Here is a 24,477-nt window from a genome sequence, read left to right on the forward strand (position 1 = left end):
ATCGAAACAGCGAAGCGAAGCGACCGCGAGCAGCGGCGCCACGACATGGCCCGCCATTTTAAATCAGTGCAGCGAGACCGGGCCTCTTGAGCTGGAACCTTCAAGTTTTGTTGCTGTCTGCTCGCTCAATCTGAATCATTCGCTCACTCGTGTAGACTGAATTGTTTTGCTTCGATGAAATCAACATCAACTGTGTGTTCGCGATGCTAGACATATGACAGAGGAAGGGTTTTGAAGGGAAGACTCGCGTCCGACCCGGACTGACCAGTGGTATTCGCGACAAATTCACGATACGGCAAACCGGTTCGCTTTCAGCCTCGGAGCGCCCATGCGCCATCCGCTCACCACGTGATAACATGGAGTCAGGTCCGGCAATCGCTCCTACCTGAGCTATCGACCGACCTCACGACTACCTCTTCAGCGTAAATTTTACATCGACAGCCTGTGATGTCTATAGAAACTGGGGATAAGATGTTTGACATCTATGCTACCTTCCAACGGATACTCGGAGATGACCAAGTGAGCCTATCTGCTACTGATGCAGTAGCTTTCGTCTCAGAAATCCACGCGTTACCGAGATATCACCCCCGCTTGCTGCAATTCTAGCACTGACAGAATCAATAGGAAAATCTAACGGTGAGCTCGACGACGAATGCTGGCATTATCCATGGCAATAACGATTTTTGACTGGACAATTGATAAGCCGGTACAATGTTCGAGCTCGTCCAAGCACTCAACGACGATGCTGAAGAATTGAAAAAGCGTTCACCAGATTCCATCAGTCTGAATGCGGGCTGCGAACTTTTTATAGCATTTGTCACCTTATTTCCGCATGAATCAGACGTAATGCTTTCTGCACAGATAATTAGAATATGCACTGATGATCGCCACCTCCGTTCAACGTGTAGAGCTTTGCGGAGCTGAAAACCGAGCTTGTAGAACAAGGCAGAAAATATGCCTCAGACGCGATCTCCTTCCGCGAAAAGATTGCTGAACTCACGCTCGGCTTCATTAAAGACGATTCGATGGTGCGTCTACCTCATGCGCATGGCCTCTGATAAGCCCTGGAACCTTTACCACAGATCCTCACGCACTCATATTCACGTGTTGTGATGAAAGCCCTACTCCATGCCCACAAAACGAAGAGAATATCTGTTTACGTGACCGAGGCGCGGCCTCGCGGACTAGGGTACATTGTTCTTGCAGATATAATGGAATGAGCTCACGGAGTTGTAATCCGATAGGCTTAAGACATACGAAGCACTGACTTCGGCTGGTATACCATGCACTATCGTGCTCGATTCGGCTGTAGCCTACGTCATGGACCGAGTCGACTTCGTCCTCGTAGGGTCAGAAGCAGTCGTTGAAAGTGGTGGTCTGATCAATGCCGTGGGGAGCAATCAGATGGCGATCATTGCAAAAGCAGCCAGTAAACCCTTCTATGCGCTTGCTGAAAGGTAAGCTGCCCGCCTCGCGGTCGACTAGCGGTAAATTGATGCACCCTTCAGCTATAAATTTCACCGACTTTTCCCCCTATCACAGTACGATCTTCCAACGCACAATCCAACGATCTTGTCATTCCCAACATTGCCGCAGTACCCTACCTTTCTGGAGACCGACTTCGCCCGCGGTACTCCAAATGTTCCCCCGTCTGCTGAAAACGAAATTCGGACATCCAAACAATCGCTACCGACGGCGGAAATGAAGATGAATGCGGAACAAATTTCCCGGAATCCCAGTGTTGATTACACCAGGTGCCGCGATTGTTCCACTTTACTGCGTTTGCAACTTACCTGTTTCGTCTTGTTCAGACCGGACCTCATTTCCTTGGTGTTCTCTGACGTTGGAATACTGACTCCGGAAGGCGTCAGTCAGTATCTAGTCGGCATGTTCGCCGGTTAGGTGGTTATCGTTTTCCACGACGGTCGGAGCGACGTTCTGCGAAAGCAACCATTTTTTCCCCGACCATGTAAATCAGCTATAGCTGCACGACGAGCTCAGCTAGTATCATCACTCGTCCTGGATCAGTCAATCTGCATGTGACCATAACAGGTGTTCTCCTCAAAAATCAAAGCCGATTTGTCTTGTACTGACTACATGTCTTCTACATATCCATAATTGACGCAGCGGCTTGCAACACTGCCGCGTGTGTTTGCTGACTTTAGATATGATATCGATATCGTGATCTAGTCGTCACCCGCAGCGTGCTTGTCGTGTGCGCCCCCCGGTGAACCTCGTGTAAATACCAGTCCCGCTGGCATTTGTCGCTTCGGGCTGCTGAGAAATCAGAAATGCCCCAGCTTCTCGTAATATTGCGCTTACCCTTTGCGAAGTATTATGAGACAAGTTCGTCCTAGATCCGACGACTCGTCGTACGGCCCAAAGTAGCAGATCTGGCTGCAGGAGAGTACGCTGCTCGTCCTTACGCAAGAGGCCCCGGCTCTTATCGCATGACCGGCCCTGTACCCAGCGATTCGTCACTGTATCATATTCAGCCGGGTACCCGTCTTAATTTAACGTTTTAGCTTTAGCGTGCCGAAGTCCATTGCGTATTACACAACGCATAGTCGTTGCCCGTTCGATCAGCTCCGTTTGGTCGGTCTCACTCCGTAAACTTTTCCGCAAGGCTATCCCTCGTGCCATGCCCTTGATTCTGTCGTGTCCATCTTGATACACAGAGACGCCTTTTACACGCAGCGGTCCGATTCATTGATGTTATCGACCTTCGCCGCGGCGGTCGCTCAGGATGCGACCGTTTTCGACATAGGCACCGGATCTATTCCAGCGCTGCTCGCCGTACTATAAATTATGAGCGTTGCGTACTGTTCGTGTCTCATCAACTTTTGTTCCCTCCTACCAGATACATCGCTATGTGCCACTTCCGACGGTGAGTCTTTCAGACGAACCGTCTTGTGAAGGAGACTCATGGAACGATCCAAAGCGTTCGTAACCACTACAAGCGCTGCGGTCATTACATAGACTTGGTACGTTCTCCCACAGCTTCATCTTCTACTGTAAATTAACCGTGAGATTGGTAGCCTGACGAAGAGGTAACCACGTTGATCCTGGATCTTATTCAAACGACTCACAGGCGTCTAGATCAAATGTGCCGATAGTAACTGCAAGTTCAGTCCAGCACATCCCCACGACTGCGCCCCTCCAGTGTGCACCCAAGTGCGTAAATGTTGGCAGTAGTAAGTTCCGGTATTCTAAACTTCAATGATGACGTATCTGACACTATCATGTAGTCATCAGTTCCCAGAGCAATACTGTTAGTTCTGTGGTTCCTCGCTGAAAATCTGACAAACATACCTTTGCTTCTAACAGATCCGGTCATCGATGGCTATTGTCCGATTTGTATCCAAACTGGAAAGGCTCGTTAATGGTTTCCTTCATCGCAAGTCCTACTATTCGGTTGACTCCTTCCCATCCGACGTCCTCCGGCTGAAGTGTACCCTTCTATTTCTTATAATCAGCTCCAATCTTGAGACATCTCACACAGAATTGTAACAATGCTAAGATGATGTACGTACCGACGTGTGTATAAGACCGCATAGAGCCTTCCGAGACGACAAACATACCTGAGAAGCAATGTCATGAGGGCATGGCACATCATTGACTCCTCGATTTTCGTTATCATCCTGATGAGAGTGATTCTATCCGATATCCCAGCTTTAGTATTGGATGTCCGAGTCCACGGCGTGTAAGGTCCGCAAACCCAGGGTGGGTGCATCCGGAATGACGACAACCAAATCAGCACCAGACGACAGGCAAACAAGACGAGGGATGCAGGTCGCAGTGACATCGTGATAGTTGTCTCGGTGGCTGTTTTGGGCCGCGCATGCGTCAGTGAGTCTGTCGTGCCAGGTCCTGCAGGTGATAAGGAAGACGAGAAGAGATGAAAACCCGAGATGGCATGGGAAACCCAGAAACCCCAAGTGACGGCTCTCGGAAAGGCGCTTGGACCGGATTCTCGGGAGACATGTCATCTTTCTATAGCTAACGAACCTGCCGCATGTGATAGGACCACAAATCAAACTGAGTCGCTAGCCTTGAAAGTAAAGTGGTGCGTCAGGACAAGGGCCGGACATCGATGATTGCGAAGCCAGGGTGGCTCGAGAAGCAAAGATCGTCCATGGGTAGTCAAAGTAGTGTCGCGGAGTGGCACAGAACTAATGTGCCTGCATGAGCAAATGCAGACGGCGATACACAGTGAAGGAATGCTGCGGGCGACAGATTCTTACAAGTGGGGGGTGCTGGAAGGGCTTATCGGAAACGACTTCCCGGTATGTACCAGTAAGAGAGCCAAGTATTTACCTGGTGGGGACAAGGAATGAGTCCGGTACTCAGTCAGATGATATGGAAGATAACGGAAGGCGGAACTTGTTTGCAGGATACTGGGAACTGTCGAGAGAGATGAAGCACATGTATCTTGCTGAACTCATCTTAAACTCATCAGATGACGTTCGTGTGGAAACAGGAGGGATACCGACTGAATCTGATGTGACACTCGCCCGCTGGCCGTAGGCCGAGGAACGTGGCTGCTCAGGAGATCTAGCGGAGAGTCGAGCGGGAATGGGTAAAGAGTGTCTCCGCAACTCATGGTGATGAGGCGACAAAGGGTGGGCGCACGACTGGGCACGATCTCCGGATTGGGGAAGCTAGGTCGAATATTGCAGATGCTGAGAATGAGAGCGCTGTTGATTCGGATTTGGGACTGGACTGTCGAGAGGAGGGAGGACGGAGAGGGGAGCGATGGCCGGAGATGGGCCAGATTGAGAAATGAGATGGATGGACTAGTGGGATATTTGGATCCGCGTTGATGGATTCAGGAGAGAGTTTCAGTGACTGAGTGAGGCCTCGCTCGGAGGAGGGGCGCAAGCCAGGACAGACGATTGGCGCCCGTGATCAGACGGCTGCCTGTTTTGGGCATGAAGGAACGTCGGGCGATGGTCGTCTCCCTCTTTCTCGCCCCCCACCACCACCACCACCACCATCGCGGGCTTGCAACGTTCGCACTCCACGTGCTGCGACGACCCCTCCCCAGCTATGTTCCGGCACTCGCATGCGTCTTCGCCTCGAGACATCTACACCGAACTGCCTCCTATCAACGCAAGCAGCCTCCTTTCTCCTTCTCCGCCCCATCTCACGACCAGATAGAACCACCGCGTCAGACTGACCTCCTCTGCACCCTTTACGCCGACTTACGTCAAGGACCGCGTAGCGCGATCCGCAGATCGTGCTCAGATATACGCCAGCCGCGTGCAAGGTCGTCAGCTTCTCCTCGAGAACCCCGCCCGCGCCAGCAAGGCCAAGCAGCTCCGAGAACATAACAAATCCAACAGACTCACGGAGAGGGCCAGAAAGACCGCTGGTGTCATATCCCCCCGCGCTGCCCGGGAAAATGGCTTCTGCAGACTGAATCAGGTGGAAGCAAAGTATCACGATTCCTTTTTCAAAACAGAGTCCGAGGCTTACGGATGACTAGGTTTCGATTGTTCCTGCCCCTGCATTCCTTATGGATAGGTTACATGTCCGAACTTCTCGCTCTTTCTCCCTCCCCGTCCAATCCCATCACTCAGCCTCCCCCTAATGCGCTTCCGAATACCGCAACAATGCATGCGAAGCTCGTTAAAGCGGACTTTCACGGCTCCCTTGTGACCGGTGCGTATGATCCTATCATCCACACCTTGACCTTCGTGCCCCTTAAACGCTCATATTGCCTCCAGTGAGACAGAGTAAGAATCCTTGTCTCGTTGGCCTTTCGGGCCTTGTCATCCACGAGACAGAAAATGCGTTCAAGATTGTCACCAGGAAAGATCAGCTGAAGTGTCCGTGACCTTATCTCCAAGTCGTGGATGCCGTACTTGTCTGACTGCGGTCGTCTAGTGATCCCGAAGAAGAACTCTATCTTCGTTTTCGCCGTTCCATTGTACTCCACCTCGCCTCCATCACTACCGCCGACACAAGTCACTGCTGCGATGGCCGCCACTCCGGAAGACGCTGTTACCACTCCCTCGGAAGCAGTGCGGACAGTGCTTGATCTTCCGCACATCGAATTTGAGCTTTACGGGACTCAGTTCTGCTTCCGTGCTGCTGAGCGCGTTGGCCGAAAGTTCAAGCATAAGGAAACGATCGAGCTCTGAAGAAGCTGCCACTCCGGTGGTGGCATGTTTATCCATGCTTCCGAACCCGACGCTCTGTGCGCTATACTCGTCGGTTCTGCATATACCCGCGTTCACGCGACCTCCGGGCCGGAATAACTGGTATAAAACTCTTGTGGTATAGATCTTCCCTACTTCTATGACACCTATATATGGTAGATCTTCGTCCGGTTCGCGCCTAGGACAGCCTCCTGGATGCCGTGATGGTTTGGAGGTGTGAAGATCTCTTTCTCTTGATTGAGGATGTCCCACAAGTATGAACAGATGACGTGGGTGTCTACCATATATGTACCAGATACGTTCAAATCACCGAGCAGCTTAATGAAGGAAACCGTTGTCAACGCTCCGCTGGCGGTATCGGGGTAGATCCCTTTACTGGTTTCCAACTTCCAGACGGCAGATTATTCGGCGTATTCCCGTCAGGAGGGGACGTCGGTGTTTGATTGGAATCAGCGCGCGACACCGGCGCTTGATGAGGATGTGCACTTGCGAGTCCAGATGATGGGCTATATAGCTTCTGTCGACTGGATGCATTACCCGGCGGAGGGATCTTTAGTAGCCACATTTTAGTAAGAGAAGGCCATATAATGGACAAATTTGGCTTACCGATGCCACAGAAGACAGGTGGGCTGCAATGTTCTGCAAGTCCTGAGCGGCGTAAAATTCGAGCATGATTGTCAAAGCGTCTGCAGGCGAAATCGAATATGCTACCTCAATAGAAGAGGATAAACACGAACCAGCAACATTGACTAAGTCTACTTCGTTAAACGCGAAGAACTCTACGGCAAACCGAGAGGCGTCTGGCGACACAAACTTATGGGAGGGTGGCGTGGGCAGGGATGTAGATGGGGCGGGAGAAGCTATCCGGATATCAAGCGAGGGCGACTGGGGACCTTCAATAACATATTGCGCAAGTATGTAACACGCAGCAGCTATGATTCGCGGAGGGTACAATATGCACAGGGGTGTCCGAGCTCTATAAAAAATGTATAAAAAAATGTCATACATCTACTCGGAGAAAGACCTTATGACGGCTTACGTGTCGTTTGCCATAGACCAAGCACATTCTTCAAATTGATTGCTTTCCCGTCTCGTCGTGAACAGGTCAACCAGCTCGGCGTGTGGGCTGTCTACAACAAAATCAAAGCAGAGAGCCTCCAGTAATGCCTCCTCGGTTAGTAATATCGCTGTTTGGTAGGCTTCCAGCTCCTACAGACGCAATTATTAGCAATTGCGGCCGTAAATAGTCCTCTGCATACTTTGCTATCGTCAGCAATGTCAGCAATGTCAATTCTCGCAACCTTGGAATAGAAGACTTTAGCGACATCACGCAATTTCCTGCCACACTCTTCCGTTTTAGTGGCGAGGAAGATACATGATGCGGCGACATCCTGATAACGAGTATGTTATAATACTGGTCGGAAGATAATATTCTCCCACTCCCTTGTCGATGGTAGTCTTCCATGGAGAACCGCATATAGAATCTGTGGAACCACGTAGCAGCAGTGTACATGGCAGAGATAGGCCTGAAGAGGACGAATATAGCAACTGTTGAGAATGGCCCATCCGCGAGACCGGCGGAGACTCACAATTGTAGAGAAACGCCGAGACGGAACAGGAATTCGATCCCTCTTGCCCTGTCATATAGCTCTGTGTCCTGGCTAATCGAAGAAGTAGTGCGGCTGGGAGTATTTTGGAGAGCCGAAACGGGGAAAATCCACTGGGAGAGGCTGGGCGCAGTAGTAGTGGCACCCACGATGTATCCTTTACATTCGGGCATAGAATGAGCTGACATTTGGTTATGCTCCGAAAAACTGATTCGTTGCAAGTTGCTGCGGCAGTGAATAAGTAATCGTGAAAGTCTGGCAGACTCGAGTTGGCGTGGTCCAATCGCCCCGAACCTCCCGTTCACGGCGTCATTGCCGTTCGATCGGGCGTGCATCACGTGCACATGAACAGATGCCCAAAAACGGGCAGTAAGTTGAGGCAGGCGGAGTCCCTCAGCCGCCAACCCATTGGATGTAAATTTTTGATCAACGCCCAAGTTGCGCATATCAGAGTTTGCTACTAGTTAACATTTGCAAGCGGAGCTACAGTGCGAGTGGTCCGCTGATACATAATAGGTGCGCCTTTTACTTAACATTGAACAAATTTGATGTTGCGCTCCTACATGAGGCAGCCAATGCTTACGACTGTCCACGATTCTGGAACGGCGAGGGCGTTGGAAGGGGAATGTTCCGGTCTGCCGGTATTACGACATGCATGTCAAAAGTGGAATAAGTAATACTGCTGGTACTTATCGGCGCGAGACAAGGAACTTGCGCGGCCCCTGCATGCAGCGGTCTGTTCAAGCTCCTTTGGTTGGGACCCGCGTGAATGGCTGACTATGGACTATTTTGACATATTAACAGAGCATCCGACCGGGGATAATCGTCCAGTGCACCACGGATTTTCAATAGTACAAATGGGTATTTATCGATATCCGTGACCTCTGAAAATACGTGCACATCAATGACAGGTAAATTCATGCATAAATAACTTAATATCTGAGCCAGCCACTCTTCCATTGCCCATGTATACAGCTGTCATCCGCGGGAGATTTCATTCTAGCTCACTGGTCGTCATTACTCTTCCGTCTAGCCCTGCAATTTGTTCAATATCTCACTCCAACGGCGCGTGTCATTCAGGCCGAACAATAAGGCCATTCATATCTAACGATGTGTTCTCTGTTCCGTATGATACATTTTCAGTCTGTATGTAACTCATGGCCCATCCGCGATACCATCACTCATACTCGGTGTCAGATTGCAGACAGCCTGAGGATTCACTTGGCATGGGATGCATTCACTCGGGGGAAAACGTATTATGATCACGTCTCGTCAACACAGAGGACTAGTGACAAAATCCGTGTGATAGTTCCCTATGCAGTCAGATCGTTGCACGCTGAACGTCGAACAACAGTAATGCATTATGTTCGAAGCTGCTATCTTACAACCAACGCCTCTAAGTTTCCTTCAAGTCGGCTGCGCATAGGAGGAATATGACTGGGTCATTATTGATCGTAGTCGTCCCGTCTTTCCGTTGTATTGGAAGCGAGCCACTGACCCTCGCGTCTCTCCTCCGAGCTGAAATCGAGAACGGTCGATCCAGACGATTGGGTACAGTCAGAGAGTGTTGGGGATGGAGGTCGTAAGGGGCCATCTTCATAAGATGGATATACACCCTGGGCCCATGTCTTAATACGTGAATGAACCTTTACCCGACTACGTGTCGTTGCAAATGCGTTTGCCAGTGGGGTGCTAGTCTCCGCCACGTCGCCGACAAGGCACTTGTATACGATCGCCTCGTCCTCATCTACATCACTTGTGTTGTCACTGACGGAGAAGCGAGCTTGTTGCGAATCTTTCACCACCACAATAAATTAAACGCAAGGACGGGTACTCACCATTACTCCTTGCATCCCAATCTGACTCCGACGGTGCGATCTCCTCCATAACTGTATGGGATTCAGGAATCAGAATCCTGACTTCCATATTGATATTGTCAACAGGTTCTGGTACCTACATGGCAACGCGAAAGGGGTGAGAGCACAGTTCATGTTTTATGAAAGCATAAATAAAGCCTGAAGTGCTTTCCGATCCTTGGTATATTTGATGGGAAGTAATATGTCGCGAACCAGGCAAGGATATGCCACTGATCGGAATGGGGGCTCATCACTAACCTCAGGAATTCGCCAGCCGCCCGGCTTGTTCATTGCGGACCCAAGCCAGAATACCAATGATTCGAGGACAGTGGGAGCTTTAAAGTTTGCGGGAATTACTTCACTGACAAAGCCGACAGTCCATCCTAAGAGTATAATGCGTCAAAACCAATGATACCAGAACCATGAAAACCAACCTCTGGAAAACGCCCCGAATACCCAACCCCAGTAGGTAGTTATGACGAACCAGGGAGATTTTCTTCTGAAACATTCATCCCAAACCTAGTGATTGCACGAAAGGAACGGTTACAAGAGATGATCGGAAACAAGGCTAAGTGATTACCTTGGCCCACAGCCGCTGTTTGCAATCATAGCGAAATAACGGCGTCTCTGAGGAATCATGGACACGAGGGAACTGCCTATGCGTCAAAAACGATCAACAACGGAGAATCATGATGACAATACCGTCTGAGACTGCGTGAAAACTGCGAAATCTTTTGGGGACAGAATCCAAGGCGGTTGCACGAAGACAGCGACGGAAGGATGAGGAGTTTTGGTCGACAGCGGGGTAGCTGCATCAGTCCATGAAACTGAAAAGAAAATCTCTTGGTCTATCTCTTCGCGATTCTCGAAATCGAAAGTATAGTCGAAAGTATCGGGCCACATTTGGTGAACAATACACTGCGCAGTTTGCAACGGATATGTATACACCCATTGGTAGACACTGCACACAAAGTATGGATATCATGGGTACAAATAGGAAGACATGGGCACTCACTCTTTGACCCTTGCAGGTAATCTAACCGTAGGGGCTCCACCAGTAAAATGAGGGGGACAAGGAACGGTAACACTTTCGGCGTCATCGTTTTCATTTTGATCCAATGGATATGCAGGAACGTAAATATCCACGACTGTAGATCGTCAGTGCGACTCCTTGGGGCTGAGATGCAAAACAGCCTACATTCAATCACTTTCTCCGAGAGCGCACCCAATGGGAAAGTGTGTATTGTTTCCAATGAGCGATACGATTCAGGGGTAACCGCCAACAGGTTCAAATGAGACGAATGACCGGGTGGGGGTGGTGATGGCGCATTCCGACTGAGATTCATAGGTGGGAGGTATGCTTGAGAGATATACCATCTGAGGTTGTTAAATGGAGACGTGCTCAATAGAGCTCGCGCTTGCTCAATGACGTCTAGACGCATGATGAAGTCGAGAATGGTGGTGAGGAGTTGAAGTGAAGAACCAGCCACACAATGGAGTCCGTATATATATAGTCGCGGGGAGACGGGATTTCTCCATAGCAACAGCAGTTATCATAATCAAACAAGCAGAGCCACAGAGAAGGAACAAAGGAACGCGGGATGAAGGAAATGTGTGGCGGGGAGAACAAGACGCGACAAGGACGCCGAAAAAGGCCAGGCGCGAATCATCACGCGTCCGTGACAAGCGTGACATCATATGGGTTCATATTGAAGTGCGGATACAAGTGTAGTACAACGAACATAGCATATGTAATAGGTTATACAATAGCGTTATATCGTCGATTAATACGGCGCCAGCGCAATCCATAGTGTACTTCATAACGGCAGACGTCGATGGCCAAAGGCCATGCATGACTCTTGCCAGGAGTGCTCGGTTGCACATCTCATGTGCAGCTCATAGCACCCGTCCTCTCGCGCATTACACAATCCGCGCATTTCGTCTCGCTCATCCGAATGGGATTTCGCTGAGGACTCGTCATCATCCTCACACACGTCGATGACCTACACCCTGAGGATGACAGTGTCAGTGATGAACCGATGCAGCATCCGGAAGAAACGTACCTGTTGGGTGTATGTGCCTTCTGCTGAAGAGGCAGTTGGGGCGAAGACAGTCTTGTGTGCGAGTGTGCATGGGTATAAAGTGCTGGCATTCGAGATGGAATCTGCCATCAATAACCTAACGCTCTCCTCGGTTAGTCAAGTAACGCAAACAAGATCGTGTCAACCCACATTATGACACATTGTTAAGAAATACAGCGCAGACAGGCTCGACCTGGCGGGGTAAGGGTTATGGTATGGTACAGATCCAGGAGGACGAGACCGAGGCACATATATACATCTCGTCTGACAGAAAACGCGCATCATTCGTCGAGAAGCGTGACTCTTCGTCGCACTTTCCGTGTGGCATGTTGACCGCGTTCTCTATTAAATCGGATGGACCTTCAAGGCGAGGCTTGGGGCCACTGCAAGTCCATATGCGAAGGAAGGGACATACGGGACGCGGCACGATGTGTTTCGGAAAAGTCAATCATAAATGCTGAATAATTCGCCGAATCTTCCAAACTAGCCGCAGGCTAGACGCGTGAACTTGGTGTTCCGAGGTCATGATCTGTGGAGACGTTGGTGGCCAAACTAAGACATCTCCATACGGCGTCCAGAGCCTTGCGACTTTCAGGGCAACGGTTGTACAGGCTAGGCGTCGATGAGTTCCGTCAACGTCACTTACCCGTGCAGGTCGTCTGCATAGAGCGCTGACTCTATCAAGGGCATACTATCTCGAGTTGCCCATCGTGTCCAGCACGAGGCAGTAGGCGTGTTAGACGCGTGTCCGCCAAAGACGATAATTCCGGACCTGAGGACATGCGTTAAGAACGGCTTTAGCCTCTCCCATCTCGGACGGGAGTCACTGCGCATATCACATCAACCCCAATCGAAAGCAAGCGTACATTTCATAGCTTCCTTATGATCCTGCCGGCTTAGACGGGAGGTCACAGACCCCAAGAACAGAAAGGGAGCCCGACCTTATAGCAAGGGCGATGTTGCGGCTACGTGATACTGGGCGTATGAGCGATGCCTTCTTCACCGTCTATTTTCGATAGTGTAGGAAGCGAGCTTGAGGCGGCGCGTCTTGAATCCGTATCACTCAATACACGAGGGGTAACTCATATCACATTCAGCCAGTTAAGGCAAGCATAGACGGTACGAACAACGACGACACGAGTTGGAGGACAAATCATGAGCCACGAGCGCGAATTTCGTTCACAAGTTGAACCTTTTTCCTCACCTGTGGAGAAAGACGGTAACATGAAGCGAGTTGGAATGAAATAGCGGTCTTAAACGCACCTCATGCGCAAACCGTCTTCTCCAGCGCTCGCTCTTAAGACGCCGTCGTTTATCACCCTTCTTCTCGTGCCGCTCCGTCATTCTGAGTTCCTTGACCACTTTGTTGGTCGCAAGGACTCGCCGTAGTCTGCCAAAGGCGGCTCCGAGAGTACGTGAATGAAGCGATACGGTGCGACCTATAGGATACACAATGTAAAGCGATGCGGGCCGACGCTACGCAATAATGACATACCGGAATAAGTGTTGTGAGGTTTTGGAAGATTCCTTGCGATTACTTTCTCCCGTTCCTTCCAAACATTCTCCGCCTTCTCGGAGGTCAAGCTCGCATTCTTCCTCGCTTGCTCGAGAAGAAAAGCCCAAACTTTAGGACCTGATTCTTGATTGGGCCCTGGAGTTGTTAGAGGCTCTGGCTCGGTCGTATTGAGATTCCATTTTGGCTTTAGGACCGGGGCGTTATTTTTATGGAAATCAGACGATAGAGACCTGACTTGTCGGAAGGAGGTAGGTGTCGCGACCGTATGCGCAACGAACACTGTTTGCGCATACCGTCGGGCGAGAGTAGACAACATAAAAACAGACGCAGATACCGTATTTAGTGTTCCTAGTCCAGCGTCGTCACAGTCGCCTATAGGCGACACGTCGAAGTCGATATGATGAGCGAAGGGCTGCAAAAGGTCACGATTCGCGAGTAGTGACCGCAATTAACACCGGGCGCTTCGCCAAATCTCAATCGATGCGCGACGTTGGCCAATAAGTCAATAAGTAGCTTGTGCAAGATGTCGTCTGAAGTATTGTCCGAAGAGTTTGAGGTATTCCATACCTTTCGTTCACGTTCACGACGTCTGACATTCTCTCAAGGTACTTGAGGCCATCTATCCGACCGAGCTCACAAGTACGTTTCCGCCGCCATTGGCGAAGTCTTCTAGTCAAACTGAGACTCATACGAAGAATTATCGGAAAGGGCGATACGAATTGATGTTGAACCAGAAGATCCATTGGAGGGCGAGGATAATCGTGAGTCGTTCCGCATATTCAATCAGAGACAGGGCCTAAGCCAAGTCAAGTCAAACTCGCGCTCGAAGTGTATTACACAGATGACTACCCTGATGCGCTACCCGACTTCTCTCTAGACCCTACAGAAGGTGAACTGAATGAAATGGAAACCGAAGATATACTGGATGAATTGCGACGGGTGGTACGTTGTCTGGCCTCGCTTGTATTGCGTCTCATTTCGAAACGCTACATGCACGTTTAGGGAAGAGACAATCTAGGAATGGCCATGACATTTACCCTCGTCGCTCACCTCAGAGAGCAGCTATCTTCTCTGATCCGTGTAAGGGCTGAGCACAGAGAGCAGGAGGAGGCGGAGAAGGAGCGACTAGCCCTGGAGGTATGGTATGAGCTTATCAGAACCTTTCTAGTGCTCATAATGTAACTAGGCCGAAGAAGCTCGCACCCGTGGCACGCCCGTCACTGTTGAGAACTTCAGAACGTGGAAGTCTAAGTTTGACAAAGAAATGGCAATTAAAAGAGGGCGGGAAGAGGACGAGAGACTCAAGGGAATGACTCTAAAGGAACGGGAAGAGTATAAGAAGCTAGGGACTCGTCTTACAGGTACCGGGCCCCACCACATGGCCAGCTTGGCACTCGGCTCATGGATATACACTCTCAGGTCGACAGCTCTTTGAACGCGACAAGAATCTAGACATATCTGACGACAATTTGGTTGAGGAAGGCGCCGTTTCAGTGGACATAAGTCAATATGACAGATCGATGATAGACGAGGAAGAAGATGAGGCTCAAGTGACATTTAGCGACAGTGAATGACCTCTAATATACACGAACTTTTCCTTCCGATACGCATAACTGATCAATGTAGCACTGTCCATTCATCTGTATTAAATGCATTGTATCATTGTCGTCATGAACATCACAGTCCCGCTAACAGACCCCCTTCTCCTTCAACTCCGATAATATGCTCACTACCCTCAATCATTTGACACCCGATGCCTTCTCGCCCAGATTCCCGCAGAAACCCGTCGACGTCGATTATTGGTCTCACATCTTCATCACCCACAGCCAGATCTTCACCAGCCGCTCTTAACCATTCCAACACCGGTTTTCTGACCCACCGCCGAATTTGTCCTTCTCTAGATTGCTCGAACCACCCGAGGTGTCCACCCCTCTCGGTGATCGCAAACGCCACCCATGGACTTCCACCAGCCTCATAGGGCAGTACTTGTACAACAGGATCGTCTTCCGAGTTCAGAGCCAAAAATGGTACCCGAATATTGGCGAGTACTTCGTGGCTTGATCCCCAAGCGTAATAATCCCAAGCTGTTTCAAAGGGAAAGGGAGGAGAAGAACCTCCGGCGATACGAGTGATAGCACCATCAAACTGGGAAAGTGTTATCGACTTTGATTGCAAAACTTTGTTAAGAATCTGAGGCAGAGGATTCTCAACAAATGTCGCCAACGAGGATGCATGGCGCGCCGTCAGCCTTTGGAGATTGCGAGCCATCGCTTTCGAATAGATATTCCTGTGGAACCATTTATTCTCTAACCTGAAGGGAGGGCATTGTCAAAGTGACACAAATATCGCGATAAAAAGGCATACTGTTCTGCATTCTTTGTTAAGTCCCAAGGCTTGCATAAATCAATAAGCGGAAGGCCCAGTTTAGTGATGAATAAAACGCAACGTACGCAAGCAACAGCGCAGCCGGCGGCAAGGCGGCTGTGCTTACCCTCTTCTGCCAAATATCTCGTTAGAATATTTGCTCCCAGGGAAAAGCCGATTCCCAGTAGGCGAGCTTCTGGGTAGCGCTTTGCAATATATAATACAGCAACACGTATATCATCCGTATGGCCTGCGGAATAAAGCTGAGGACTCGTAACCGGTACACCAGCGCCTGGAGAAGCGGTTCAAATGAAGTCAAAGGATCTCGATGATATGCTTACAGCCTCGAGAGTTTACAACAATCCCTCGATATCCCAGGCCACCGTTTTCGACTGGTGTGCAAGCCGGTGCCAATACAGCGCGCACATATGATTCATGTGAGCCTATTGATCCTCATAAGCTTTCGTCAACTCAATTGAAGAAGCGAGCGAACCTCCTGTTAATCCATGTAGAACAATTAGAATCGGGGTATCATCGCGTAATATCCGTTCATTTGCCGGGGGAGTGACGTCTAATCCTCTGAGAAGTAGCCAATTTATGAGCATGCCGGACAAGGTCAAACTAGGTGCAACAGCATACATTGTACCGCCGTCTAGAGTGCGGAGAAACGTTCTGAGAAGACCAATAGACCCTCAGCAAGGACAAATGGCAAACGTAACGGCGACACAGCGAAATTACCTATCATACTCTACTTTATCTATCTTCGAAAAGTCGCCGACCACTGCATATGCAGTTTGGAGATGCCCACTGGTCTTGGAAGTCATTTCCGGAGCATATTCATGGAACACGACAGTAGAGCTCACTTGTACAACCACCATGGTGGGCGAAACTCAGCATAGAGGCTAGGGCATCGACTTTCAATAAATGTCTGCAACGTTTCCTTCCTGGTCTCCTCCGATCCTGATGAGACTCGTACAGTAAGTTCCGCAGAGGTTGTAGTGAAGTGTAATCTAGGATGGTAGTCGATTGCCGAAAACAAGCTGAAGATCAAGCCCATGGTATCCAAGTCCACAGGACGCGCTTGGAAAGCCACCGTTCAACGTCGACTGACAATGATGGCGCCAACCAATCCTTCCGAAATAGATTAGGGAGGAAACTTCTGATGAATTCAACATAGCCGACGGCAGGATTAAATGACAATCAATGATGATATAGTCGGGATGATCGAAAGTGCGACTGTCCCGCCCTGCTCCTCGGCCTGAATTTTGAGTTGATCTGACTCGGAAGCGAGCCACAGTCCTGCTTGTACGACGCCAGAAAGGATAAAGAGAGCTTATTGGGCTATTGTACATAGAATCTGCAGATACACTATAGACGCATGTATTCATTCGATCCAAGCAAGCACAACAGTCTCTTACGGTCTACAACTGTACATAACCCGAGCACTGGTTCATAAGACCTCAACGTCAGAATGGTGAATATCAGTCCCAAGCTTCTAACGCCCGCTTAGCGGATACGCTTAGAGGGGAGGGTTTGCCGTCAATCTCATTTCCGAGCTCCTCAATGAGCTCCCTCGTTGCCTCCTTCATCCTCGCGAGATCCTCTGTCCTGTCCTTTGCCACGACTCCCTTCCTGCATAGCTGTCCAAGCAGCGCACACACGTTGGCACGGACTTCCATGGGCATGGACTCTGCATTTCCGAGCACGAAAACAAGCATGTCCAACGCGCTGCGAGGGCCCACAACCGGGGAACCCTCCGTGGGTACGGCAGACACAGGCTGCGACTGGGAGGACCGTACGACTTCGCTCGGAAGGGGATTTAAAATTGCGTCCAGAACCAACGTGCCTGTAGGTGCGTGGAATCAGCATATGGCTGCACTGCATGATCGGTCCCATACCACCACTAGAATGCGTGCTCATCAAGGACAACGCGACCACACCCTCGTTGATCAACACGGGGTACTTCTTACTACGGCCAACAAGCTGTGCAAGGGCCGAGGCGCAATTTGTATTGACAATCAACCGTACGGCCGCTTCTCTCCTCTCCGTCTTGTCTGTACCGGCGGCCGGGTCACTCGCCCATAATGCTTTCACGATGTTAACGAGGACTCTCGTCCCCTCGCTCTTGACAGCGATGGAGTCTGATCGTCGGACGAGTGCCAGAATCTGATTCAGGGGCGAACCCAACGAACAGTCCGAGGGCGGTGACACCAGAGCAATTGCATTTTCGACTGTAGCATGTCATGCATTAGCGCAACTAGGCGGCCGCCAGCATTCGCAGCACTAACCGTTCCCGTTACACATGTGTTTAGCAACGCCGATCGCGGAGACTTGCACCATTTCCGCCATGTCTGCTTTGTCGCCCCACACTTGTGACGATGCCAGCCTTTGAATGATGCCAGCCTCACCGAGTGCAGCCCTGTTGCTCTGTGATTGTGCTAGATGCTTGAGAAGCCCCACTAGCCCATGCTTCACCTTGATATCAGTGTCCGGCTCAAGGAGAGTGGCAAGGTCAGGCCCAAGAGCAATTGGTGGCCGAATTAGTGCAGTAGCGTGAGCATCTTAAATGCGGAGAGCGAAACTAAATTCAGCAAGTTTCAATACTACGAACGTGGTGTAACGTGCCTCTGCGCGCAAGATTGCCTAAAGAAAGCGTTGCACAGATAATGAGGTCGTCGCGATTGGTTTCCTTGATGAGTTTATGTTTCCTTATCCACTGTACCATCGTATTCACAAATTCCCCTCCCGGCTTCTGCGGCTCTGAGTCGTCCCATAAAGTATCTGCGTTCTTCTCCTCACCTGCTACCTCCACAACCGCTTTCACAATGGCTGCCTTGCATATATCAAATGCTTTCTCCATTGAGGCACGTTCTCCTGCTGACTCGGTTGCCCAGTGTGGTGGATAATCGCCGTTGTCTATGAAAGTCAGCATACTAGATAGGCACGTCACACCATCATGCTCTCCGTCAGGAAATGTCAGTCCACGTGCAAGCGAGAGTCGGACGTCTTCCAAATCCAGACAAAGGGACTCTAGTAGACCACAGACTTCTTCCAATGATTCAAAATCCGCTAGAGCAAAAGTATGCCGTAACGACGGCGCAACAAACGACGTAGATGGTGGTAAATATGGAGGAACAAACGCTCGAAGGGGGCGGGTGAGGAATGGTAGAGCATCGGGCCCGAATAATGATCGTACTTGCTCTATTGACTTCTTTGAGCTCGCTATCTCAGCAATGGCAGGAAAGGATCTCACGGTTGTCTTCTTCGTCGTCTCTTAATTCTGAAATCGCTCTCCAGGCCCACGGTGACAATCCGCTCCGTAGAGTCCATGACTCAATGGCATGTTTATCGGACTCAGGAGTCACTACGTCATCAGGATGCTGCGCAACTAGCCATGACCCAGGAGGATACACCGTCATAGACAATTTCAAGATTGTGATGGCAGCCTCCAGGGAAATGAGACGAGTCTTGACAGGCTCTATAACATGCTGTGGATTCGGCTGGAGGCAAAATTGAAGGTGAACGCACCGTAACCGATACTGGCATTTAGAAGAAATCCAATACACGTTTTGACCACTTTGAGATCAGCGATTGACAAGGGGAGTGGGTCATAATGATTTGACTGGACGCCTTCTGCGTAGCCTTCTAACAAAGATACCACCGTTTGCGGAAAACCGGCATCCAATAGATACGAACGGTTCTCATCTATGTGGGTTCAGTGGGATAATTTGTCCGAAGACAATAAAGCGACAAAGTGTACTTGCCATGGTCCATGCATAGGTTTGCTGCCACTCGGAGGATTTCATAGATGGCGGGTTTGCATGCCGAATCGGGGACGGCCGCGCCGTTGATTGCAACCTTTAGTAGGGAGTTGAGAGTCTGAGGGAGGAGAGTCTTGCCCAGGGCAGTTTGCTGATCGACTGAGACCGTGGAGATATCTCATGAAAATGCATAAGCAAGAGAGCAGACGATACGAGTCTGACCGTCCTTTATGCGCAGATCATCAGCGAGGTGTTTGGCTGTGTCTTCAATCTCCTCCCATTGGTTCGGCTCGTTGAGACCGACTTGGGCGAGGAGGTCGCCCAGCTTGGAGGCGGAGGCATGTTTGGATGTGCCGCTGCTCATTGTAGCAGGCGATGAGCAGAAAGATGGAGTTCAAGAACAAAGAGCCAAAAAAACGAAGACAAGGTTCAGCGTTGGCTTGACCAACTACTGAATCGGTCGGACCCAGATCCAATCTCTTCCGCCTGCCATATCACGTGCATCCTGCAACTTCAAATTCAACAAGTCGTCTTCAAAGTCCTTCCAAGTTTCATCTCTTGTGGTACTTCGAGCCTCACTTGTGCCGCATAAAAAGCATCATCCACGATGAGTTGCTATAAATACGCGAAATACACCGGGTCTCGAATCAACTATTTCTTTTTCCCTCGGCAGTAACAGGTTCATTTCAGCCATCAGGGTTCTCTGCGACACTGCACAGGCGAACCACGGCACTCTGCATCGAGCGCACGGAAATTGATATGTTCCCGGTGTTCAATCATTGTTGAAACGCTGGCGCGCTTCAAACGTACGCCCTTGCTCCTGAAGTCTGTATCTCTAGAATCTGTATTCTAATTGCTTCTCGATGTCGTCCAGCACGTGATATGGTGCAAGTCTTTGCACATATTGCAACTAGCTCGGAACTACCTTGGGTGCCTGATTTTTGCTCTTATCGTGCCAAGATTGCCCTCGGGCATTAGCAATGGGTGGATAAAAGCATAGTGCCGAAGCTTCCTGGCTTCTATTCCCCGGAGCCCTTCTCTGGTCTCGCCACCTGCCTTACTACGAACGCCTAACATGTCGAGCCTTGATGACGAAAAGCACTTGGACTCGGAAAGCGATGTCGTCCGTGGAAAGACGCACATCAATGAAGCATTGGTGGCGGACGAAGATCGAGAGCATAGCCTACACCGCGAGCTCTCTGCCCGTCAGATATCCATGATCGCAGTGAGTGTGAGCCGATTCATCGGAGCCTGCAGTGCCAATCCGGGGCGAATTAAGCTGCTCATCATTGCAGCTTGGAGGCGCGATCGGTACAGGCTTAATTATTGGTTCCGGTACAGCGCTGGTCAGAGGTGGACCACTTGGAATCTTTCTCGGCTATCTTTTCGTCGGATTCGTCTGCTACTTGGTCATGGTTGCCTTGGGCGAGATGTGCGCGTATCTTCCTCACAAAAAGGGGTTTTCAGGTTATGCTACACGTTTCGTTGACCCTGCTTTCGGGTTTGCTCTCGGCTGGAATTATGTACTCAAGTAAGTTCCTCGCTGATTTTATCACATTGTTCCTACGTTGAGACCATGTAGGTATTTGATTGTTGCGCCAAATAACATCAACGCAGCGGGTGTTGTTGTGCAATACTGGACGACGAAAGTAAACCTCGGTGTATGGATGGGTGCGTCTTCTTCTGTATAACGATTAATTAGCAAGATTAATCATACGCAATAGCCGTCTTCATCGTATTTGGTAAGCATTGTCGGTGCATACAGCAAGTTTCTTCCACTCATATTAGGGCAGCGTTTACTGTGAATCTCCTCGGTGTGCGTGTCTTCGGAGAACTAGAATTCTGGTTCAGCAGCCTCAAGATTATCACTTTGATCGGACTACTGCTTATGGGCATCATCATCGACCTTGGTGGGAATCCACAACATGATCGCATTGGCTTCCGATACTGGGATCACCCATATGGCCCCATGGGAACATATCTTCTTTCCCGCGTCCATAATGACCACTTGGCAACATTCCTCGGTTTTTGGAGCACGCTTATTAATGCCCTTTTCGCTTATATTGGCACGGAGGTCGTGGGTGTGACAGTTGGTGAAGCTCGAGCACCAAGGAAGAACATCCCAATAGCCATTCGACAGACCTTTGTCCGAATCGTCGTCTTTTACATTGGAGGCGTGTTTGTGATCAGTCTTACTGTACCGAGCACGAACGAGGTGCGTTCGTGCTTAATGTTCAACGCCACAGAATGCACAAACGATGTGTTTCACTAGGATCTATTTGTCGCCAATTCATCTAAGGCGGGCGCCGCTGCCTCGCCTTTCGTGGTCGGTGAGTTAGCTGGTTCTCTTCGCTGTATGAGATGACTCAATGTTGGCCACTTCGTATCGCAGCAACGACTCTTGCCGGAATAAAGGTTCTGAACCAAATCATCAACGCGTGCATATTGATTTTCGTTCTCAGCGCTGCTAACTCGGACCTCTACATCGGTTCAAGAACACTCTACGGTCTCGCCGTGCAGGGTCAAGCACCACGGATTTTTGCGCGGGTGAACCGAATGGGTGTGCCGTATCCTGCCCTCATACTATGTGCCGCGTTCTGTGCATTAGCGTTCCTGAATGTGTCAGAAGGAAGCTCTAAAGGTACGGCACCTTCACTCACGGCGGAGACGAGCTGCACAGATTAATTTGGAGCTACTAGTCTTTGGCTGGTTCGTGAATCTTGTATCGACATTTGGAGCAATCACATGGATGTGTATTTGTTATACGCACATGTAAGTCACTGAATGGTGATTCATGGAATGTGCTAATCGAGCTGTTAGTCGGTTCATGAAAGCGTTGAAGGTGCAAGGAATGTCTAGAGATCAACTACCATACAAGGCGCCGTTCCAGCCGTTTGGATCATGGTTTGCACTCGTTTCAACCGGAATCATCACACTTTTCAAAGGTTCATTTCTCTGCAATTGAGGACGAGCTGCGATCTGACTTTATTGGGACACCAATGCGTGATTTTAGGATTCGATGATTTCATTCCGTTTGTGACGAGCAGTTTCGTAACGGCGTATATCGGGATTCCTGCTTTCGGTCTCTTCTGGATTGGGTACAAAGTGTGGTACCGCACGAGCGTGATTCCGCTTGCGCAAGTGGATTTGATGACTGGCCAGAGAGAAATTGACGAGGACGAGGAGCGATACGAGGAGATGCAGCGGGCGGAGGGCCCGCGGACGATTTTGCAGAAGATATGGGATGCAATGTAGACGAGACGTGTAACTTTGCCTTTGCTCAGAATGCATCCGCCATCGCGGTGACTGTTGACGCGGTTGTCATTGCGGCGGCGTAAGCTGGACGGGAGAGGGATTTCTCTCTCAGCACGTGGCCCCGAACGCGGTCTTGACGCGGAGGGGTGCGCCCATCGTGCCCGACATGGCAAGCAGCTGACTGATTGTCTCCTCCTCAACGCATTTTCTCTTTTTAACCCGGCTTGCGGCTCTGCCGCCCATCATGTCGTAGAATGTATAAATTCCTCAGCCTTGCGATCCTCGTCCTCGCAGCTGCTTACCATCTCATCACTTCGCACCTGTTCACCGATCTGCGCAGTACTAATCTATCGACCTCTCTACCATCCTCGGACGATCCTCTCCGCTTGAAAATGGCCTTTTCATCCGCGTCTAGACGTGTTGTGAAGAAGGTCTTGGCGATTGAGACACCAGAGGTACGGTGCACACGCCTGCTCTGGAATGAGCTCGATACCGAACGAGATGTACGCAGGGCGAGGGCGCGTTGGTGCGCCGCTCCATTGGGAGCCAGAAGCTTCGCAACCTCACGCCGTTCCTCATGCTCGATCATTTTCATGTCTCCAAAGGCGCCGTAGGTCTTTCCCCTTATCGCCTGCGACCGGTGACCGTCATGTTGTTTTCAGGGCTTCCCAGACCACCCGCATCGCGGTCAAGCTACCGTGACTTACATGATGGAAGGGTAGGTCCTTCCCTCACTGGACTGTAAAGTACGAGCTCATCCTCTTGGCTTCCAGGTCAAGTCAGCATGAGGATTCCGCCGGACATAAGGGCACGATTGAGGCTGGAGGCGTGCAGTGGATGTGCGCCGTGAGTCTACTCCACTAGTTCTCATGGAGATTGGCCTGACCGAATCTTGCTCAAGGGCCGAGGCAGTGAGTAGCGTGATCTCATGTGAATCCAGACTTACTGAACTATGCTGGGCAGTCATCCACGCAGAGATGCCTGTACACGAGCGCGGCCAACCAGACCCCCGTGGCCTTCAGCTGTGGGTTGATCTACCGCAACAATACAAGATGGTGGAACCATCATACCAGGAGCTGGGCCCGAATGAGTGTGTTTCATCTTCCCCATGCCGGCAGCAGGGACTGATCGCCCTGCAGGATTCCGACCGCGTTCCCCGAAGGGCCAGACGGCCCTGTGAAGATCAAGGTGATCAGCGGGAAGACCTACGGAGTCGAATCTCCAGTCCGTCCTCTCGGTGGATGCTGGTACTTCCATGTCATCTTTGACAAGAAGGATCATACGATTTTTCAGGAAATCCGTTAGTAGTTTTCATGTATCTCATCGGTGTTACAGGCATTGTTCACGTAACCCAATTGACACTACAGCGTCCGGATGGACATCATTCATCTATAGTGAGCACTGAACGGCGTTCAAAGCCACCAGCTATTCACATTGTGTTCCGCAGCGCTCAAGGGTTCCGTACGGGTTGGTGAGGATCCAGCCGGCCATGAAGCGTTTCATACTCTTGTCCTTTCGAGTGAGTCCGCTGAGGGTGGTGTTAAGGTCGCGTCAGCCGAAGACAACACCGAGGCAGTGCTCGTACGTGATTTCCGTGTGTTGATATGTACTCCTTACACAACGATTGGCGACCGTTAGATTGCGGGTGAACCGTTAGATCAGACTGTTTTCCAGTACGGACCATTCGTCATGACGTCCAAGGAAGAAATTCAATCGACCCTGATGGACTGTAAGTGTCCAAGTATCTCACGGCAGGATAATTCTCATTCTTGCTCTTCGTCAGATCAACTCGGAAGGAACGGCTTCGAGAAGGCACATTCATGGAAGAGTGTGATTGGTGGCCGATGAACGACCTCTACAATATATTATGCAT

At 50.3% G+C, this 24,477-nt stretch overlaps 10 protein-coding genes across 10 annotated transcripts; 5 read left to right on the forward strand and 5 right to left on the reverse strand.

The window, feature by feature from the left end:
* Positions 1–711: 711 nt before the first annotated feature.
* On the forward strand, positions 712–1,902 carry FIBRA_01155 (uncharacterized protein; the record flags this gene model as incomplete). Its single annotated transcript, XM_012323033.1, has 6 exons — positions 712–843; positions 909–1,028; positions 1,083–1,189; positions 1,245–1,457; positions 1,509–1,754; positions 1,812–1,902. The coding sequence occupies 6 exons, from the start codon at positions 712–714 to the stop codon at positions 1,900–1,902; spliced, it is 909 nt and encodes a 302-aa protein (XP_012178423.1).
* Positions 1,903–5,531: 3,629 nt separating this feature from the next.
* On the forward strand, positions 5,532–6,146 carry FIBRA_01156 (uncharacterized protein; the record flags this gene model as incomplete). The annotated part of the gene is made up of 3 exons (XM_012323034.1): positions 5,532–5,664; positions 5,730–5,831; positions 5,890–6,146. The coding sequence occupies 3 exons, from the start codon at positions 5,532–5,534 to the stop codon at positions 6,144–6,146; spliced, it is 492 nt and encodes a 163-aa protein (XP_012178424.1).
* Positions 6,147–6,310: 164 nt separating this feature from the next.
* On the reverse strand, positions 6,311–7,944 carry FIBRA_01157 (uncharacterized protein; the record flags this gene model as incomplete). Its single annotated transcript, XM_012323035.1, has 7 exons — positions 6,311–6,481; positions 6,541–6,714; positions 6,771–7,140; positions 7,204–7,373; positions 7,424–7,465; positions 7,540–7,690; positions 7,754–7,944. 7 exons carry the CDS (start codon positions 7,942–7,944, stop codon positions 6,311–6,313), a joined length of 1,269 nt encoding a protein of 422 aa, XP_012178425.1.
* Positions 7,945–9,216: 1,272 nt separating this feature from the next.
* Positions 9,217–11,069, reverse strand: FIBRA_01158 (uncharacterized protein; the record flags this gene model as incomplete). Its single annotated transcript, XM_012323036.1, has 8 exons — positions 9,217–9,554; positions 9,610–9,724; positions 9,886–10,010; positions 10,062–10,146; positions 10,208–10,279; positions 10,330–10,588; positions 10,643–10,775; positions 10,826–11,069. 8 exons carry the CDS (start codon positions 11,067–11,069, stop codon positions 9,217–9,219), a joined length of 1,371 nt encoding a protein of 456 aa, XP_012178426.1.
* A 1,792-nt stretch (positions 11,070–12,861) lies between these two features.
* Positions 12,862–13,540, reverse strand: FIBRA_01159 (uncharacterized protein; the record flags this gene model as incomplete). The annotated part of the gene is made up of 3 exons (XM_012323037.1): positions 12,862–12,912; positions 12,972–13,147; positions 13,204–13,540. 3 exons carry the CDS (start codon positions 13,538–13,540, stop codon positions 12,862–12,864), a joined length of 564 nt encoding a protein of 187 aa, XP_012178427.1.
* Positions 13,541–13,747: 207 nt separating this feature from the next.
* FIBRA_01160 (uncharacterized protein) lies at positions 13,748–14,798 on the forward strand (the record flags this gene model as incomplete). Its single annotated transcript, XM_012323038.1, has 7 exons — positions 13,748–13,780; positions 13,830–13,863; positions 13,920–13,985; positions 14,018–14,166; positions 14,227–14,361; positions 14,411–14,585; positions 14,644–14,798. The coding sequence occupies 7 exons, from the start codon at positions 13,748–13,750 to the stop codon at positions 14,796–14,798; spliced, it is 747 nt and encodes a 248-aa protein (XP_012178428.1).
* A 103-nt stretch (positions 14,799–14,901) lies between these two features.
* FIBRA_01161 (uncharacterized protein) lies at positions 14,902–16,466 on the reverse strand (the record flags this gene model as incomplete). The annotated part of the gene is made up of 7 exons (XM_012323039.1): positions 14,902–15,535; positions 15,589–15,617; positions 15,675–15,880; positions 15,930–16,031; positions 16,082–16,167; positions 16,228–16,260; positions 16,327–16,466. The coding sequence occupies 7 exons, from the start codon at positions 16,464–16,466 to the stop codon at positions 14,902–14,904; spliced, it is 1,230 nt and encodes a 409-aa protein (XP_012178429.1).
* A 603-nt stretch (positions 16,467–17,069) lies between these two features.
* Positions 17,070–19,713, reverse strand: FIBRA_01162 (uncharacterized protein; the record flags this gene model as incomplete). The annotated part of the gene is made up of 8 exons (XM_012323040.1): positions 17,070–17,434; positions 17,487–17,819; positions 17,877–18,149; positions 18,193–18,789; positions 18,842–19,066; positions 19,117–19,293; positions 19,329–19,508; positions 19,572–19,713. 8 exons carry the CDS (start codon positions 19,711–19,713, stop codon positions 17,070–17,072), a joined length of 2,292 nt encoding a protein of 763 aa, XP_012178430.1.
* Positions 19,714–20,424: 711 nt separating this feature from the next.
* On the forward strand, positions 20,425–22,604 carry FIBRA_01163 (uncharacterized protein; the record flags this gene model as incomplete). Its single annotated transcript, XM_012323041.1, has 10 exons — positions 20,425–20,574; positions 20,645–20,880; positions 20,932–21,020; positions 21,074–21,091; positions 21,143–21,564; positions 21,622–21,679; positions 21,742–21,990; positions 22,049–22,121; positions 22,170–22,294; positions 22,363–22,604. 10 exons carry the CDS (start codon positions 20,425–20,427, stop codon positions 22,602–22,604), a joined length of 1,662 nt encoding a protein of 553 aa, XP_012178431.1.
* A 254-nt stretch (positions 22,605–22,858) lies between these two features.
* FIBRA_01164 (uncharacterized protein) lies at positions 22,859–24,452 on the forward strand (the record flags this gene model as incomplete). Its single annotated transcript, XM_012323042.1, has 11 exons — positions 22,859–23,059; positions 23,116–23,214; positions 23,267–23,322; positions 23,378–23,450; positions 23,506–23,515; positions 23,568–23,694; positions 23,744–23,904; positions 23,972–23,998; positions 24,052–24,185; positions 24,243–24,333; positions 24,388–24,452. 11 exons carry the CDS (start codon positions 22,859–22,861, stop codon positions 24,450–24,452), a joined length of 1,044 nt encoding a protein of 347 aa, XP_012178432.1.
* Positions 24,453–24,477: the final 25 nt, after the last annotated feature.

This window comes from Fibroporia radiculosa (genome assembly GCF_000313525.1).
Source record: "Fibroporia radiculosa TFFH 294 genomic supercontigs, scaffold504, whole genome shotgun sequence".
NCBI lineage: Eukaryota > Fungi > Basidiomycota > Agaricomycetes > Polyporales > Fibroporiaceae > Fibroporia > Fibroporia radiculosa.